Below are 13,365 nucleotides of genomic sequence, written 5' to 3'. Positions count from 1 at the left end.
GTTTGATGTTCAATTACAATAGTTTTTTATGCGTCTTTTGTTAAACATTTCTCTTTTCTCATGATGTACATGCATGTACCTTTTTTACTTAAGAGTTTTCATTTGATTTGTTGGTATTTATATGTTTGTTTGTTTTCAATGTTTTATTTTCTGTTCCAAACATTCGTTGTAGATTTTTCGGAAGAATTTCCTCGAATCTCACGAGCCGGCCACGGGAGCGAAAGCCATTGGTCATATTCTGAGAATTTGATCTGCCGTGTTGTTGTGTTTTCTGGTCTTAAGGGGTTCGTTGACTTAAATATGGCAAATACTTTGCCTTCGAAAGACCATGCTTTTTCGATTCGTTTGGGGTCTTTTAAACGTAATGACATTAAAGCTTGCTGATTGGAGTGTGTAAGATCTTCATTCAAATATATTCTGGTTCCTTTAAGTGACTTTGCATTTTTCATTATATTAATTTTCGTTTGCCTTCTTACGAATTTTACAATTATTGGACGGTTACTGCCTGTCTTGAACTGACCAATTCTATGTGCAATGTCGATTTCTTCGTCGAGTATTCCTAGCATTTTCCGTATTTATGCTGGTAATTTCGGAAAAGGTTCCAGTGTCGTCACAATCTGTACCATTGATTGGTATGTATATGGTATTTTACGATCATTTACGACCGTATCATTTAACGTCATCAGTGTATTTTTACTTTTAGTGCATACATTAAATAATACTGTGTTAGCCGGTGCTAGCGGGCGTGACATTTTTTCTCTTTTTTAACATTGCTTCTAAACGATCTCTCCTTTCTAGTTTTTTATGTTTATGATACATATCTTTAAAAGTATGATAAACCAAACCAATCTATCAAGCGTACTTACTTAAACATTTATTTTCAATTAAAGGTTGAAGTCATTGGTTCAAATTTATTGTAACGTCATTTGTTTCTTTTAATAGTTAACTAAAATTCAAACTTAAAAGGAATTCATATGCATAAATTATTCCAAATGATAATAATTTACCAATGTAACACATTTGTGCAAGCTCTCAAAAGCTATTTTGACCTTCACCGACAGGAACTTATCTGACAGTCACAATGGGAATGACGTCACTGTCCCTCTTCATGACAGTTTTCATCTTAAATCTTCACCATGTTACTCCTCATCGACAGGGTGTTCCAAGATGGTTACGATTTCTATCCCATGACGTCCTGTCTCGAATTATTTGTATGAGGCCAAGAGCAAAACCTTTTGTGCCTCACAATGAAAATGATGCAGACGTAGATATTGAATCCCAAATTGCAGACGACAATGGAACAAAGATGGACATTGTGTCGGCGAGGAAACAATATGCAGACGAACACCAGCAGAACATTGCAGACGAGTGGAGATTTGTAGCCCTACTCTTAGACAGATTTTTGTTTTGGATTTTTCTCATTGCAAACGCGCTTATTACAGTGATTATTTTATGCATCCCGAGAGATTAATCAGAAAACATGTATACACTAACAGAAATTCGTTAGTTAAAAAATTTATTGAATGACATATTCCTTTTAGCTTAATCCGGTATCTTTTTCCTTCTTTTTTGTACATGTTATTTGTAATACTTTTTTCGGCGTTTTACGATCACCCAATAATGAAATTTCTTTTTTCTTTTCAAAATATGTTTTAATAGATTTATAAATGGTTAGACTAAATCGAAGGATTTATGTTAAAATTAGCATACTGAATACTGAAGTAAATAGTCTATCATTTACTTGTAATCTTGCCCAGTTTTAGATTTCTAGTAGGAAATTTGTTACGAGTGCGAAGTAGTATCATTAAATGTTCTTTACAAGAATAAGATTGATTTTCTCTCAAATGTACGACCAGATTCTCCATTGATCATATAATTTTGGGTTGACTTTTCAATCTTAAAAAAAAATAAGTTGTACACGTTTTATTGTATCAAGATTTCCACGTAAACCAAACTGTGACAGACGGATAGACGGACGAACAGACAGACGGTTTACAATCAATTTTTCCTGAGAAAATATAATAGAAAACTATAAAGACAAACACATCCAAACAAAATATTTTGATTTATTTCCATAGCATTTGTTTATTGAAATGAATACTTCTTCCTCTGCAAAAGTTTTCAAAACAGTGTAGCATGAAGTGTTTTGCTTATGGTAGCATTTAGAGTTATGACAACATTCAGAATGGAGTTATACAAATTATCTAGAATTTTGTTAAGGGGAACATAAAAAGTCGTGTAAGAAAATATTGCATGATAGATAAGGCAATATGTGTTGCATGGCAGTGGGGTATGATGGCTATGTCAAGAAGGTGTAGTAAACCACTAATGTGAGGTGATTATTTCCGCATTAAGATGGAGAAAGACATTGATGTATGATGGTTATATAACAGTATGAATTTTGAACAAAACAAATCATTGGCAAATGGATTGTTTAAAGAGCACTCACAATTTAAACATTGCTTGCTCAGTACATGAACGACAGTGTTTATTACAATCTCCTGACTGTGTCCCATTACACAGGGCCTAACAGATCACAAAATTAGATTTGAAAGGTCTAATAAATTTCAAAATGCTATTTTTCATGTCAAGGCTTTTAATTGTCTGTGTCCTCTTACTAATAATAAAGTACCTCATTGGCCGGATTCTATAGCTATTTCTTCCTTCTTTTGTGTAATGACATTTAGTACAGTTATAGTGATTAAGTATTTTGTATGAGAGTCAAAATATCACTTTGTAAAAATTTTACTACTTTTAGCACTGACTATTTCCACTTAGGGCACTTCTATTTGAATGCGATTAGCATCTTGAAGATTTTTGATATATTAAATTGAATTTAAAAGCTTAATGTGCTTTTGAGAAAAGCGTCCATCAATCGGGCACTGTTTTATGTTGCAGTGATCATTTTTTGTTTTTGTATGTTCATTTCATACCATTAAATTGGTCAATTTACTACTGGATAAATTTGATAGCTAACCTTTTGGCCATTTCAAAGGTTGTTTTAAATATGTGTTGTTTTATTGTTAGTCCGTAAAAAAATTAGTATTCTTGTTCAGAATCTTATACCGGTAACAGCTTTTACCAGTAGGATTTTGGTCGGCCTACTTGGCTTTGAATTTTCTTATATTCAATTGATATGACTCAAAGCTCGACAACTATTTATTCCTTAATTATTTATCTATTATTAAAACAAAACAAAAAATATAAATAATTAACTCAAAGTCATGGTTTTAATTTTTGTGAAATGTTTATTTCTCGATCTCTGATAGAATTAACCAATATCAATATGTTTAGCATTCACCTGTTTGGTATTAAAGACATTTAATCTATAAAAATTGAATGTGAATATTCATAATTTCTGAAATTATGTTGAGTATGACTAAAGTTTTAAATAAACTGATATAGAACTTATTTCTAACACAGTATTTATTTATCCATAAAGTCCTAAAAGAGAGAGGAATAAATTCATTAATTTATATAATTGTATACTATTATACATATATAAATACATAAATATATAAAATTGTATACAATAATATACATGTATATTCACGCCTATATCACCACACCATAGGCGAAGCAGAATCCAGCGAAAGTATTTACGTGATCACTAGTAAATGTCACTGTAAGCTCATTGGTTGATGACACGAATTTCTGCGGGAGAGTTAAAAAGGGAGGTTCTCCACTCAATATGGCAAGGCAAGTTTTAACACCGTTGACCAGTCCTGTATAATGTAAAAGAAAAAATATCAAAATGAAATGCAGTGTTAACAAATATTATTTTGCTTTCGAGTAAGTATAATATTATTGTTACATTTCATTGAAACACAAAACAAACGAGGAACTTAAATCATACAATAATTATAATTGTGTGCGTTTTATTTGAAATAATAAAAAAATAAATCAGAATTTAAAATCTGGAAACAGTTATACATGAATGTTCCATAAACCAATATTGTTTTCCCTGACAATTTTAGAATCGTATATTCTAGAAAATTTTTTAATCCGAGGACTTGAATTAACGCATTGACACAAACAAACACGTACGAACGTTTATAATATAGAACTGAATATTACCGTCCTGTACAGTCACAAAATCAAAGTTTTCTTCAGTTTGGAAGTTCGTGAATAGCACAATTATCAAATCTCCAACAGGTGCGATTATTTTCCACTGTATGAAAACGTTAATACTGTAGCTACTAGTAAAAAATCCTGGTGAGCATACTGTAGCTGGATTTATTGCATTAAGTTCTTTAAAATAAAAAATACTTAATTAATCCATTTTGTTTTATTGTTATTTGTATTTATAGTATTTACAATTGGACTAAAGGTATAGAGGATATTGAAGCTGGCTCAGAAGCTGGCTCAGGAATGCTGGGTTGTTTTGCTTATTATTCGAGCTGATAGCTGCCATTGCGTTTCAATTTTTCATAAAGCATACGGCAGTTATTGCTCGTAGGATACTTTAATATGCCCAAATATCATCAAGAGCAGTTTTGCATGTTGAAGAAATGTATTTTTCAGACTGTAAAAATGAAACAAAAAAACTTAGAGACGAAATTTGGTGATTGGAATTTAAATAAATAGAAGTAAGTTTTCTTCTTTTTATTACTTTTGACATTTAAGTTATTTATCAATTTCAGCTTTGCCTTTTCTTTGAACAGCCTGACATTGTCAGAATTGTCAACAAAAATAGAATTGAGGTACCACATGGGGAAAATCTTAAAAAAAGTAGTTTTGTCATTGAAAAGTGTGAAATTATATTTTGATAATTTTCACAGTGAAATTATCAAATAAAGTTTTCACGGATAAATCAGTAATCCACTGAAAAGCATAAAATAAAATGTCTTATTTTTTACATAAAGCGTCACGTTATTGAGGAGCTGATATTTTATTCAGATTGTATTTTTTTTACGATTTCACAGGGACTATTTACGAAATAAAATATCTGGCAAGGAAGATAAATAGCATATCTCGTAACAAACAATTAGTACACATTTCTGCCCTTATAAACAAAGGCATTATATAATATAATGCTACCCCCCCCCTTCCTTACCCCACATCACATCTAAACTTAACAATATAAATTATAAAACTAGTCTAGTCCTTAGTAGTGCTAATGACATTCAGTTTCAAAATTTAATGATAATTTACAAATATTTAACGTTTGTCTATGTATATTGTTCACCGATAATTGCCTTAACAAATATGTTAAACAGCTATAAAGACACGCAAATCTCAGCTTAGATATTTTGATTTATTTTTTAAGTATTATTATTTAACCCATTACTTCATATACACGCCTTTTAACGCCTTTTTCGGCCCCCCCCCTTTTTTGTTGTCTCAAATGATGAAAAAATGCCTTATTTAGGCCCCAAACACTTGTTTTTGTTTGAGAAATGTTGTTAAAAAAATTGACCTCTTTTTCGGCGCGGCCCCCCAACCAAAAGATACATCAGGGGGTTGCCAGAAGGGGGATGTGCCCCCTTCTGTTTTGGGGGGTTTGAAGGGGGGCGGAGTCCCCCTCATCGCCAAGAAAATTTTGGACTTGTGAGAGGCTGTAAATGACCCCAGATTGATCATAAGGTAACGTGTAACCAACGCTGAAAAGCATTTGACTCTATCTCAATCCATTGATAAGTTGCAGCACTTTGAAATCAATTTTGATGGAAAAAATCAACGCAAAATAGTGATTTTTGGCAATTTTGAGATGTCCCCTCGTTGCCATGGTAAACAGAAAATTTAAGTCTGAGCATGTTGTTGCAAGGACAATGGTCCAGTCAACATTTGTGCCAAGTTTGATTAGTGTTGAAGCAGTTTTTATAGTATTATAGCAATTTGAACTTGTAACGGGAGACTTTTCAATGAAAACAGCCATTTTTCACAAAATGCTCATGAAGCAATGGGTTAATGATATATTAAAATTTTTATGATCATACAAAAAGTGTCATTGTGTATTGTAAATAAAACCGTTGTGTCAAACTTACCAGTTTTGTTTATAGAGATTTTATTTTAGTTCGGTTTTAGTGGAAGCTATATGCTTATTGTATCACTGTACCAAACAATACTAAGATATTACTTACCAGTAATATTTTTTGGTTCCTCAATGTCACAGGTACATGTGAAACCACCTCCTACATTAGTACACTCTGCTTCTTGGACATTACAAGGCGAGGACTTGCAAAAATCAATACCTTTAAATAATACAGTTTCAAATTATTATACTTAACAACAGTGTTGAGACGAAGTTTAAAATACAATTTTCTAGTTTAAAAAATATTATATTACGTCCAAGTAAGTTGCTTATTTTAAAACATTAAATAATTAAAACAGCTCAAAGAGAGAGACATTGAAGCGACTGTAGCAGTTTTAGACGCTTAATTGCACTTTTTTTTGCGTCTGATAATTTAAGTTTGAACAACTGGAGTCTACGATCCTTGGTGTTGATTGAAGGCAACATTGACTTACACTGCGTTGGCGCACCGTTAAACCAACCAATAAACTAAAACTAAGTCGTTGTCCTCATGTTTCGGCGGCACGTTTACTTTTTATCAAGCCACTTTTAAACTAGTGGTTAGTTAAACGCTGTTACAGACAGCTTATGCTAAATTTATAATCAAAATCATCTCATTTTACGAAAAGTTAAGGCAAATACAAAAAAACTACATAGTTTTTCTGATAGTGCTATCATTTCTTTCTTAATTCTTATACCGCTTAATATCTGAATTAGACTTACCTATGTTACAATCTCGTGAAGTCAGTTCAATAGTTAAGCCAAAAATTTAAAATGTATGTACATTGTATTTACTAAATGAAAAACAGTGCATGAATTATGTTTCTGCATACAAAATATCATTCAATCTTTGATGATTTGCAATTCCCCTCAGCTTCATTTATAATTTTGAAATGTAAGTCCTTGTCTTTATAGAAGTAGTATTAAATAAACTTTTCTTTTACAGTTATCTGTAATGAGGGAATTGAAGAGTTTTGTGCGAAGAATTTCTTAAGAGACATACCTATAAAGGACAACGTTATTTAAAGTAATGACATGTCCGAAAATGAAGAATGAAATAAGTATATAAAATGTAGTAGATTCTATACTATCTACATTCCCTTAAGCTTAGACAGTATTGAGGTATTCTCCTATCACAAATTAAATAATAAATATCAAAATTATCCGTTAGTTGTTGTTTCCAAGACGAAAATGATTTTTAAAGAACATGAGTTGTTAGCGTGTTTTCGAATTTAATTATTATATACTTGCATATGGTCACAAAATGTGAATTTGCTGTTGGTTGTTACAAGAGTAATTTGTATATATCTGATAAGTTGAATTAAAAGAATGATGTGTATATAAATAAAATTAAATGCTTTTTTAGGAATCATTTTCGTTCCGCAGTCTGCCCCTGTATAGTCGTCACCACATTGGCAATGGTACTCATTTACCCAATCAATACATAAACCCCCATTCAAGCAAATTGCGTTTTCACAGTCGTCAATGTCTAAATCTTAAAATTTTCTTTGTTATTTTAATGTACCTATTACAACTTAAATTGATTGATTGCATTCTATATATGTATGTATTCAAACATATAACAGATAATGATTATTTCGTAAAATATTCAGTACATACTAGTTTCTTTTCACATATCAAATGAAATAAATTGTCAACAACATAATGGCATTGGAAGTTTTTAAGTATTCAATGAAAAAGCAGACAAAATACATTTGTAACTATAGTTTAAAATTATTTAACTAAAGTCCATCTTTAAAAATTATTGCTTTTGGTGTCTTACATTCAATAGTAATATGTATTACTAAATACTCTAATTAGGTGTAAAAAAAGGGTGAAAATACATGAAACGATGACAGCATCGATCGTTACTTATATGGTCCTTAAACATCAACAAACCATTGTGATTGTAGTTTAGTCACTTCGATATACGTTTACATCCCCACAAGTAGAAAGATCATAACAAAATAAACTCTTTTGAAAAACTCTTTGCTTGAAACACTTATGACTTTGTGCTGTGACTTTTAAAAGCTAATTGGTATCAATAGAAAAATTTGGTACTATAATCGGCAATAAATTTTTTATAAAATGACTTCTTCACTAAAAGATTAATTTCATCACTTACAAGTCCTTCAAGGAGAAATACCTTTTTCACAATTTGTCCCTCCCTGTGGTATCCAGGATTACATTGGCACGTGTAGCCATTTACTTGATCAGTACAGGTACCGTTGTTATTGCACGGTGTGGGTAAGCAATCGTCTTTATCTAAATAATAAAAAAAAATGCGTCGCCATCATTTGTAATTATAGTTTAAATCTATTTAACTAAAGTCCATCTTTAAAGATTATTGCTTTTGTTGTCTTACATTCAATAGTTATCATATGTATTACTAAATACTCTAATCAGGTATAAAAAAGGCTTAAAATACATTAAACGATGACAGCATCGATCTTTACTTATATGGTCATTTAACATCAACAAACCATTGTGATTGTAGTTTAGTCACTTCGATAAACGTTTACATCCCCACAAGTAGAAGTCATAACAAAATACTCTTTGAAGAAACTCTTTGCTTGAAACACTTATGATTTTGTGCTTGACTTTTAAAGCTAATTGGTATCATAGAAAGTTGGTACTATATCGGCAATAATTTTTAAATGACTTCTTTCCTAAGAGATTAATTCATGCACTACAAGTCTTCAAGAAATACCTTTTTCACATTGTCTCCCTGTGTATCCAGGATTACATTGGCACGTGTAGCCATTCACTTGATCAGTACAGGTACCGTTGTTATTGCACGGTGTAGGTAAGCAATCGTCTATATCTAAATTATAATAAAAAAAAATTTGCGTCGCCATCATGTATAACGATGCGTATAAAATAGCCTAAAACAAGAAAGTTATCATATCAATGTATGCAGTACTACTCGTATTGGTATTTCTATGAATTTTCGTCATCATTTGAATATATGGAAAAAAACAATCTGAATTGTTCCCGGACGAAAATGATTACGCATACGAGTCCAAGGATTCATCTGTCGGTTGATTCAAAAAAATTTAAAGTAACTGAATGGTAGAATTTACTCCTCACTTCAAAACGTTTGTCTCTGCTACAGAAAATCGCTTCGATAATTTCCGCAATTATTGCATATAAATGCTGTACAACCATTGGGAAGCTCATTAGAGATGTTATATTTATTATGCGAAATTAATTATCATACATTTTGTATTACTTTTATCATCATAACTCATAAAAATGAAGCTTAAGAAATATAGATATGTTTATGTTATAAGAAAAGTAGATCCAAATTATTTACTTGTTTGGCAAAATTCTCCAGTGAATCCAGACCCAGAGCAATTGCAAAACATGCTTTTATGTTGAAGATAACATTGGCTATACGTCTTACAACCACCTAAAAAATGTGACATCACTAAAAGTGTAAACAGGCCTTTCTGTAAGAGATCTACTTCTAAGGTGATCTAAATATAAATATCAAATTGCATTTAATACGTCTGCAGATGTTTCTAGTTCAAACTTTGGACATTTCAAATTTTAATGTTGAATTCTACCTCAGCCTGTGAACCTGCAACATCTCCTATTTTACAGGGTTTTTGTTTGGCATTCTCTAGGAATTTTTTACTCTCTTTCATTTTCAATTGGACGAGCATAAGTAATTAAAATGAAAAACCGCATTCAAATTGGCAGTGTGCTATATCGTAATTGGATTTAAAACTACAACCTTTCTGCTAGTATGCGGACATCAACTAAATTAAATTTAAAATAGGCAGACTATGCATTTATAATTAACTTAAATAACGATAAATAGTAACAAAGTAAACTCCTCATGCGAAGAAAAACAGAACTAAATGAAAATACTTAAAACGTTGTGAATCTGAAAGACTGATTGACAGTGGGTTATGTTTTTGTGTATTTTGCTTAAATGAAATTTAACTACTTACACTCGTAGCATCTCTTTTTTGCTTTAACACTAGCTTTGCTAAAGCCAGGAAGAAGACATGCGTACCCCTCTGGACACTGTTATAGAATAGTATTTTATTAAAATAATTTAAAATTAATAACTTTGCAGTATAAGAGAACAAAATATTATTATGCCCCCACTTCGAAGAAGAGGGGGTATATTGCTTTGCACTTGTCGGTCCGTCGGTCCGTAGACCAAATGGTTTCCGAGTGATAACTAAAAAACCCTTGGGCCTAGGAACTTCAAACTTGGTATGATGATTGGTCATGATCAGTAGATGACCCCTATTGATTTTGGGGTCAAGGGGTCTAAGGTCAAGGTCACATTGACCTTGTAAGCAAAAACGGTTTCCGATCAATAACTAAAGAACCCTTAGGCCTAGGAACATCAAACTTGGTATGGTGATTGGTCATGATCAGTAAATGACCTCTATTGATTTTGGGGTCAAAGGTCAAGGTCACATTGACCTTGAAGGTAAAAACGGTTTCCGATCAATTAACTAAAAACGCTTAGGCCTAGGAACTTCAAACTTTGTATGATGATTGGTCATGACAAGCAAATGACCCCAATTGAGTTTTGGGTCAAGGGGTCAAAGGTCAAGGTCACATTGATCTTGTAAGTAAAAACAGTTGCTGATCAATAACTAAAGAACGCTTAGGCCTAGGAACTTCAAACTTGGTATGGTGATTGGTCATGACCAGCAGATGACCCCTATTGATTTTGTGGGATCAAGGGTTTAAAGGTCAAGGTCACATTGACCTTGTAAGTAAAAACGGTTTGTGATCATTAACTAAAGAACGCTTTGGCCTAGGAACTTCAAACTTGGCATGGTGATTGGTCATGACCAGCAGATGACCCCTATTGATTTTGGGGTCTAGGGGTCAAAGGTCAACGTCACATTGACCTTGTAGGTAAAAACGGTTTCCGATCAATAACTAGAGAATGCTTAGGCCTAGAAACTTCAAACTTGGTATGATGATTGGTCATGACCAGCAGATGACTCCTCTTGATTTTTAGGGTCAAGGGGTCAAAGGTCAAGGTCACATTGACATTTTAGGTAAAAACGGTTTCCAATCAATAACTAAAGAACGCTTAGGCCTAGAAACTTCATACTTGGTATGATGATTGGTCATTGCCAACAGATGACCCCTATTGATTTTAGGGTCAAGGGGTCAATGTCATATTGACCTTGTACTTAATGACGGTTTCTGACCAATAACTCAACAACTCAAGTTGCCTTGGTTGATATTTTTATATTTAACTAAAAATGCTTTTGGTATACACATTTGAAGGTCTTATGTAATATAACAACTTGGCTGTCATTAATGAGGCCTACATGATTCATAAAATTTATGCATATATTATTTGGTAAGATTTGTAATAACTTAAATTGCTGCACACAACCTATAGGGTCACAATAATTATTACCTTGTGACTAGTCATGACCAGTAGATACTAGATAACCCTTATTAATTGTTTGTTCACTGGGTCAGATGTCATGCATGATAACCTGATCACATGACTAATTGGCTGCCGACAGGGGGCATACATGTTTTACAAACATATCTTGATTAGAAATAGTATTTCAGTTGTTACAGTATAGAAACGGCAATGAATTGAATTTATTTGTCAGCACTGAATGGTCAACAAAAACATATATTGTGTCATGAGGAAATTAACAACATTTAATTGTTCAATGTTTTACCTCGCTATGGTCATTACATCTAACTGTTCCCTTTCCTTTCACTGTTCCCTTTCCTTTAACTGTTCCCTTTCCTTTCACTGTTCCCTTTCCTTTCACTGTTCCCTTTCCTTTCCCATGCGACGAACGTTTCAACAACTTCGTAAATTCATGTTTGTTTGTTTCTATCCTTTGACCTTCTATCGTCGGCTTTGATGTGGAAGTTTTCATCAACGCGACTACCAAGATCAACAGCTAGAAAAAGCATTGGTGAATATGTAAATAACAATTGAATGTGGCATTAAGAAATATTCTGTAAAATAAAAAAAAATAACTTTCGAAAAATAGATTACAAAAGATTATAGAAATTGTTTATTCTCACCAAAAATGTGATCGTAGATTTTCCCATTGTTCTTCAATCACTATGTTATTCTCCAATACAAAATAGAATAGTACTGAAAAAAGAAAGAAAAACAGTCAACCTTAAAATTGTTCGATTATCTTTTTATTGTCTTTTTATTGTAAATTGTAAAGAAAAACAATTAAAATAATTATGATCATAGAGTATGTCTTACCTTGATATATTAATAAAATCCATGGCACCAAATAAGGTAAAATATACATGTATCACAATGTGAGCGTTGGTATTTTCTTATTCTTTCATTTTACAATAAGTATGTTATGGTATGCTTGCTAAATAATTCTATTATGCGATGAAATATCTCGTAAAGCACATTGTTTGAGATTCAACACACTTTGGAAAGAAGCAAAACTGCGAAAGTATGTAATTACAGGTACTGATTTTAAGAACAATTGTTTACAACAAATCTTCGTGTCCATGAAATACGTCCTGTTTCAAAATATAAAATAACATAACAAAAATTCAATATGCTGAATGAAGCTAAAAAGAAAATACAAATTCTACCTTTCAATAAAGCGAGATTTCAATCAATACACGACTGATGCACAACGCAAATATTTCAATATTTATACAAAATGAATTATCTGTTTTTCAAATTACATTTTCTTTTTTTTCAAATGATTTATTGATTATTGCAAAACGATGTATATGTTTTCACATGAAAGTGAATGTTCTGTGGTGTCACTATAACCGATGTCAAGGTAAGGCATACCTTAATCATTGGTGCATTAGACAACAAAATAATCTGGATCTTGTACATGACAGGAAAGCAACATGTTTTTGTTTGAAAACTCAAGTTTATATGATAAAACTGACAGGATAATCACTTTAACAATACATAAAATAAAAAAATAGTAACCGACAAGGAAATAAAAGACAATTGATTGATTTATTATTATTCGTTTTAAGACTTCGCATAAAAATGAGTTGTTTTCTTATTATTATTTATCGATGCATATATTCACTTTGCTTCTTGTCCAGGATACTGTTCCTACCTTTTTTGCAGTGGTTTATTGAACAATTTTGCACGATACTGTTTGTATATATTCTTAATCATTTTTTTAAATAAAGAAATAGTGCGAAAGTTAGTTATATTAATTGAATTTCTGTTATTCTAATATTGTTCAATTTCATCATTATCATATCTGAATAGCATGATCAGAATACTTTTTTCATCGATTCTGAATCAAATTTCGGACATTGTGCAGCATAAATTGTTTAACTTCAAGTGCATTGATAAGTGCATGTGACTTTTGTTTTGCTTTTTCTGG

At 31.9% G+C, this 13,365-nt stretch overlaps 1 protein-coding gene across 3 annotated transcripts; it reads right to left on the bottom strand.

Moving 5' to 3' along the window:
• Window positions 1–3,102: 3,102 nt before the first annotated feature.
• On the bottom strand, window positions 3,103–12,687 carry LOC132721399 (fibropellin-3-like). Of its 3 annotated transcripts, XM_060705700.1 has the most exons (9): window positions 12,599–12,675; window positions 12,056–12,128; window positions 11,698–11,928; window positions 9,973–10,048; window positions 9,330–9,425; window positions 8,724–8,837; window positions 6,084–6,194; window positions 4,078–4,251; window positions 3,106–3,725 (listed from the first exon to the last, which is right to left on the bottom strand). In XM_060705700.1, exons 2-9 carry the CDS (start codon window positions 12,080–12,082, stop codon window positions 3,556–3,558), a joined length of 999 nt encoding a protein of 332 aa, XP_060561683.1. In that variant the 5' UTR covers window positions 12,083–12,128; window positions 12,599–12,675; the 3' UTR covers window positions 3,106–3,555. The 3 variants fall into 3 exon arrangements, with proteins under 3 accessions (XP_060561691.1, XP_060561699.1, XP_060561683.1); XM_060705708.1 differs by lacking the exon at window positions 12,056–12,128 and having other exon boundaries at window positions 3,103–3,725; window positions 12,599–12,687; XM_060705716.1 differs by lacking the exon at window positions 4,078–4,251 and having other exon boundaries at window positions 3,104–3,725.
• Between the last annotated feature and the right edge of the window lie 678 nt (window positions 12,688–13,365).

The sequence above is a fragment of the Ruditapes philippinarum genome, unplaced genomic scaffold, assembly GCF_026571515.1.
Source record: "Ruditapes philippinarum isolate M1 unplaced genomic scaffold, ASM2657151v2 ctg2368_1_1_1_1, whole genome shotgun sequence".
Lineage (NCBI taxonomy): Eukaryota > Metazoa > Mollusca > Bivalvia > Venerida > Veneridae > Ruditapes > Ruditapes philippinarum.
This window is presented reverse-complemented; position numbering and strand designations above follow the sequence as displayed.

Excerpts from the sequence above, each read along its gene's own strand:
- LOC132721399 (XM_060705700.1), bottom strand. The coding sequence starts at position 12,082 with ATGGGAAAATCTACGATCACATTTTTG. Across the intron at positions 10,049-11,697 it reads GATGTAATGACCATAGCGAG|TGTCCAGAGGGGTACGCATG; the intron begins GTAAAACATTGA and ends ATTCTATAACAG. Across the intron at positions 8,838-9,329 it reads TGGAGAATTTTGCCAAACAA|ATATAGACGATTGCTTACCT; the intron begins GTAAATAATTTG and ends ATTATAATTTAG.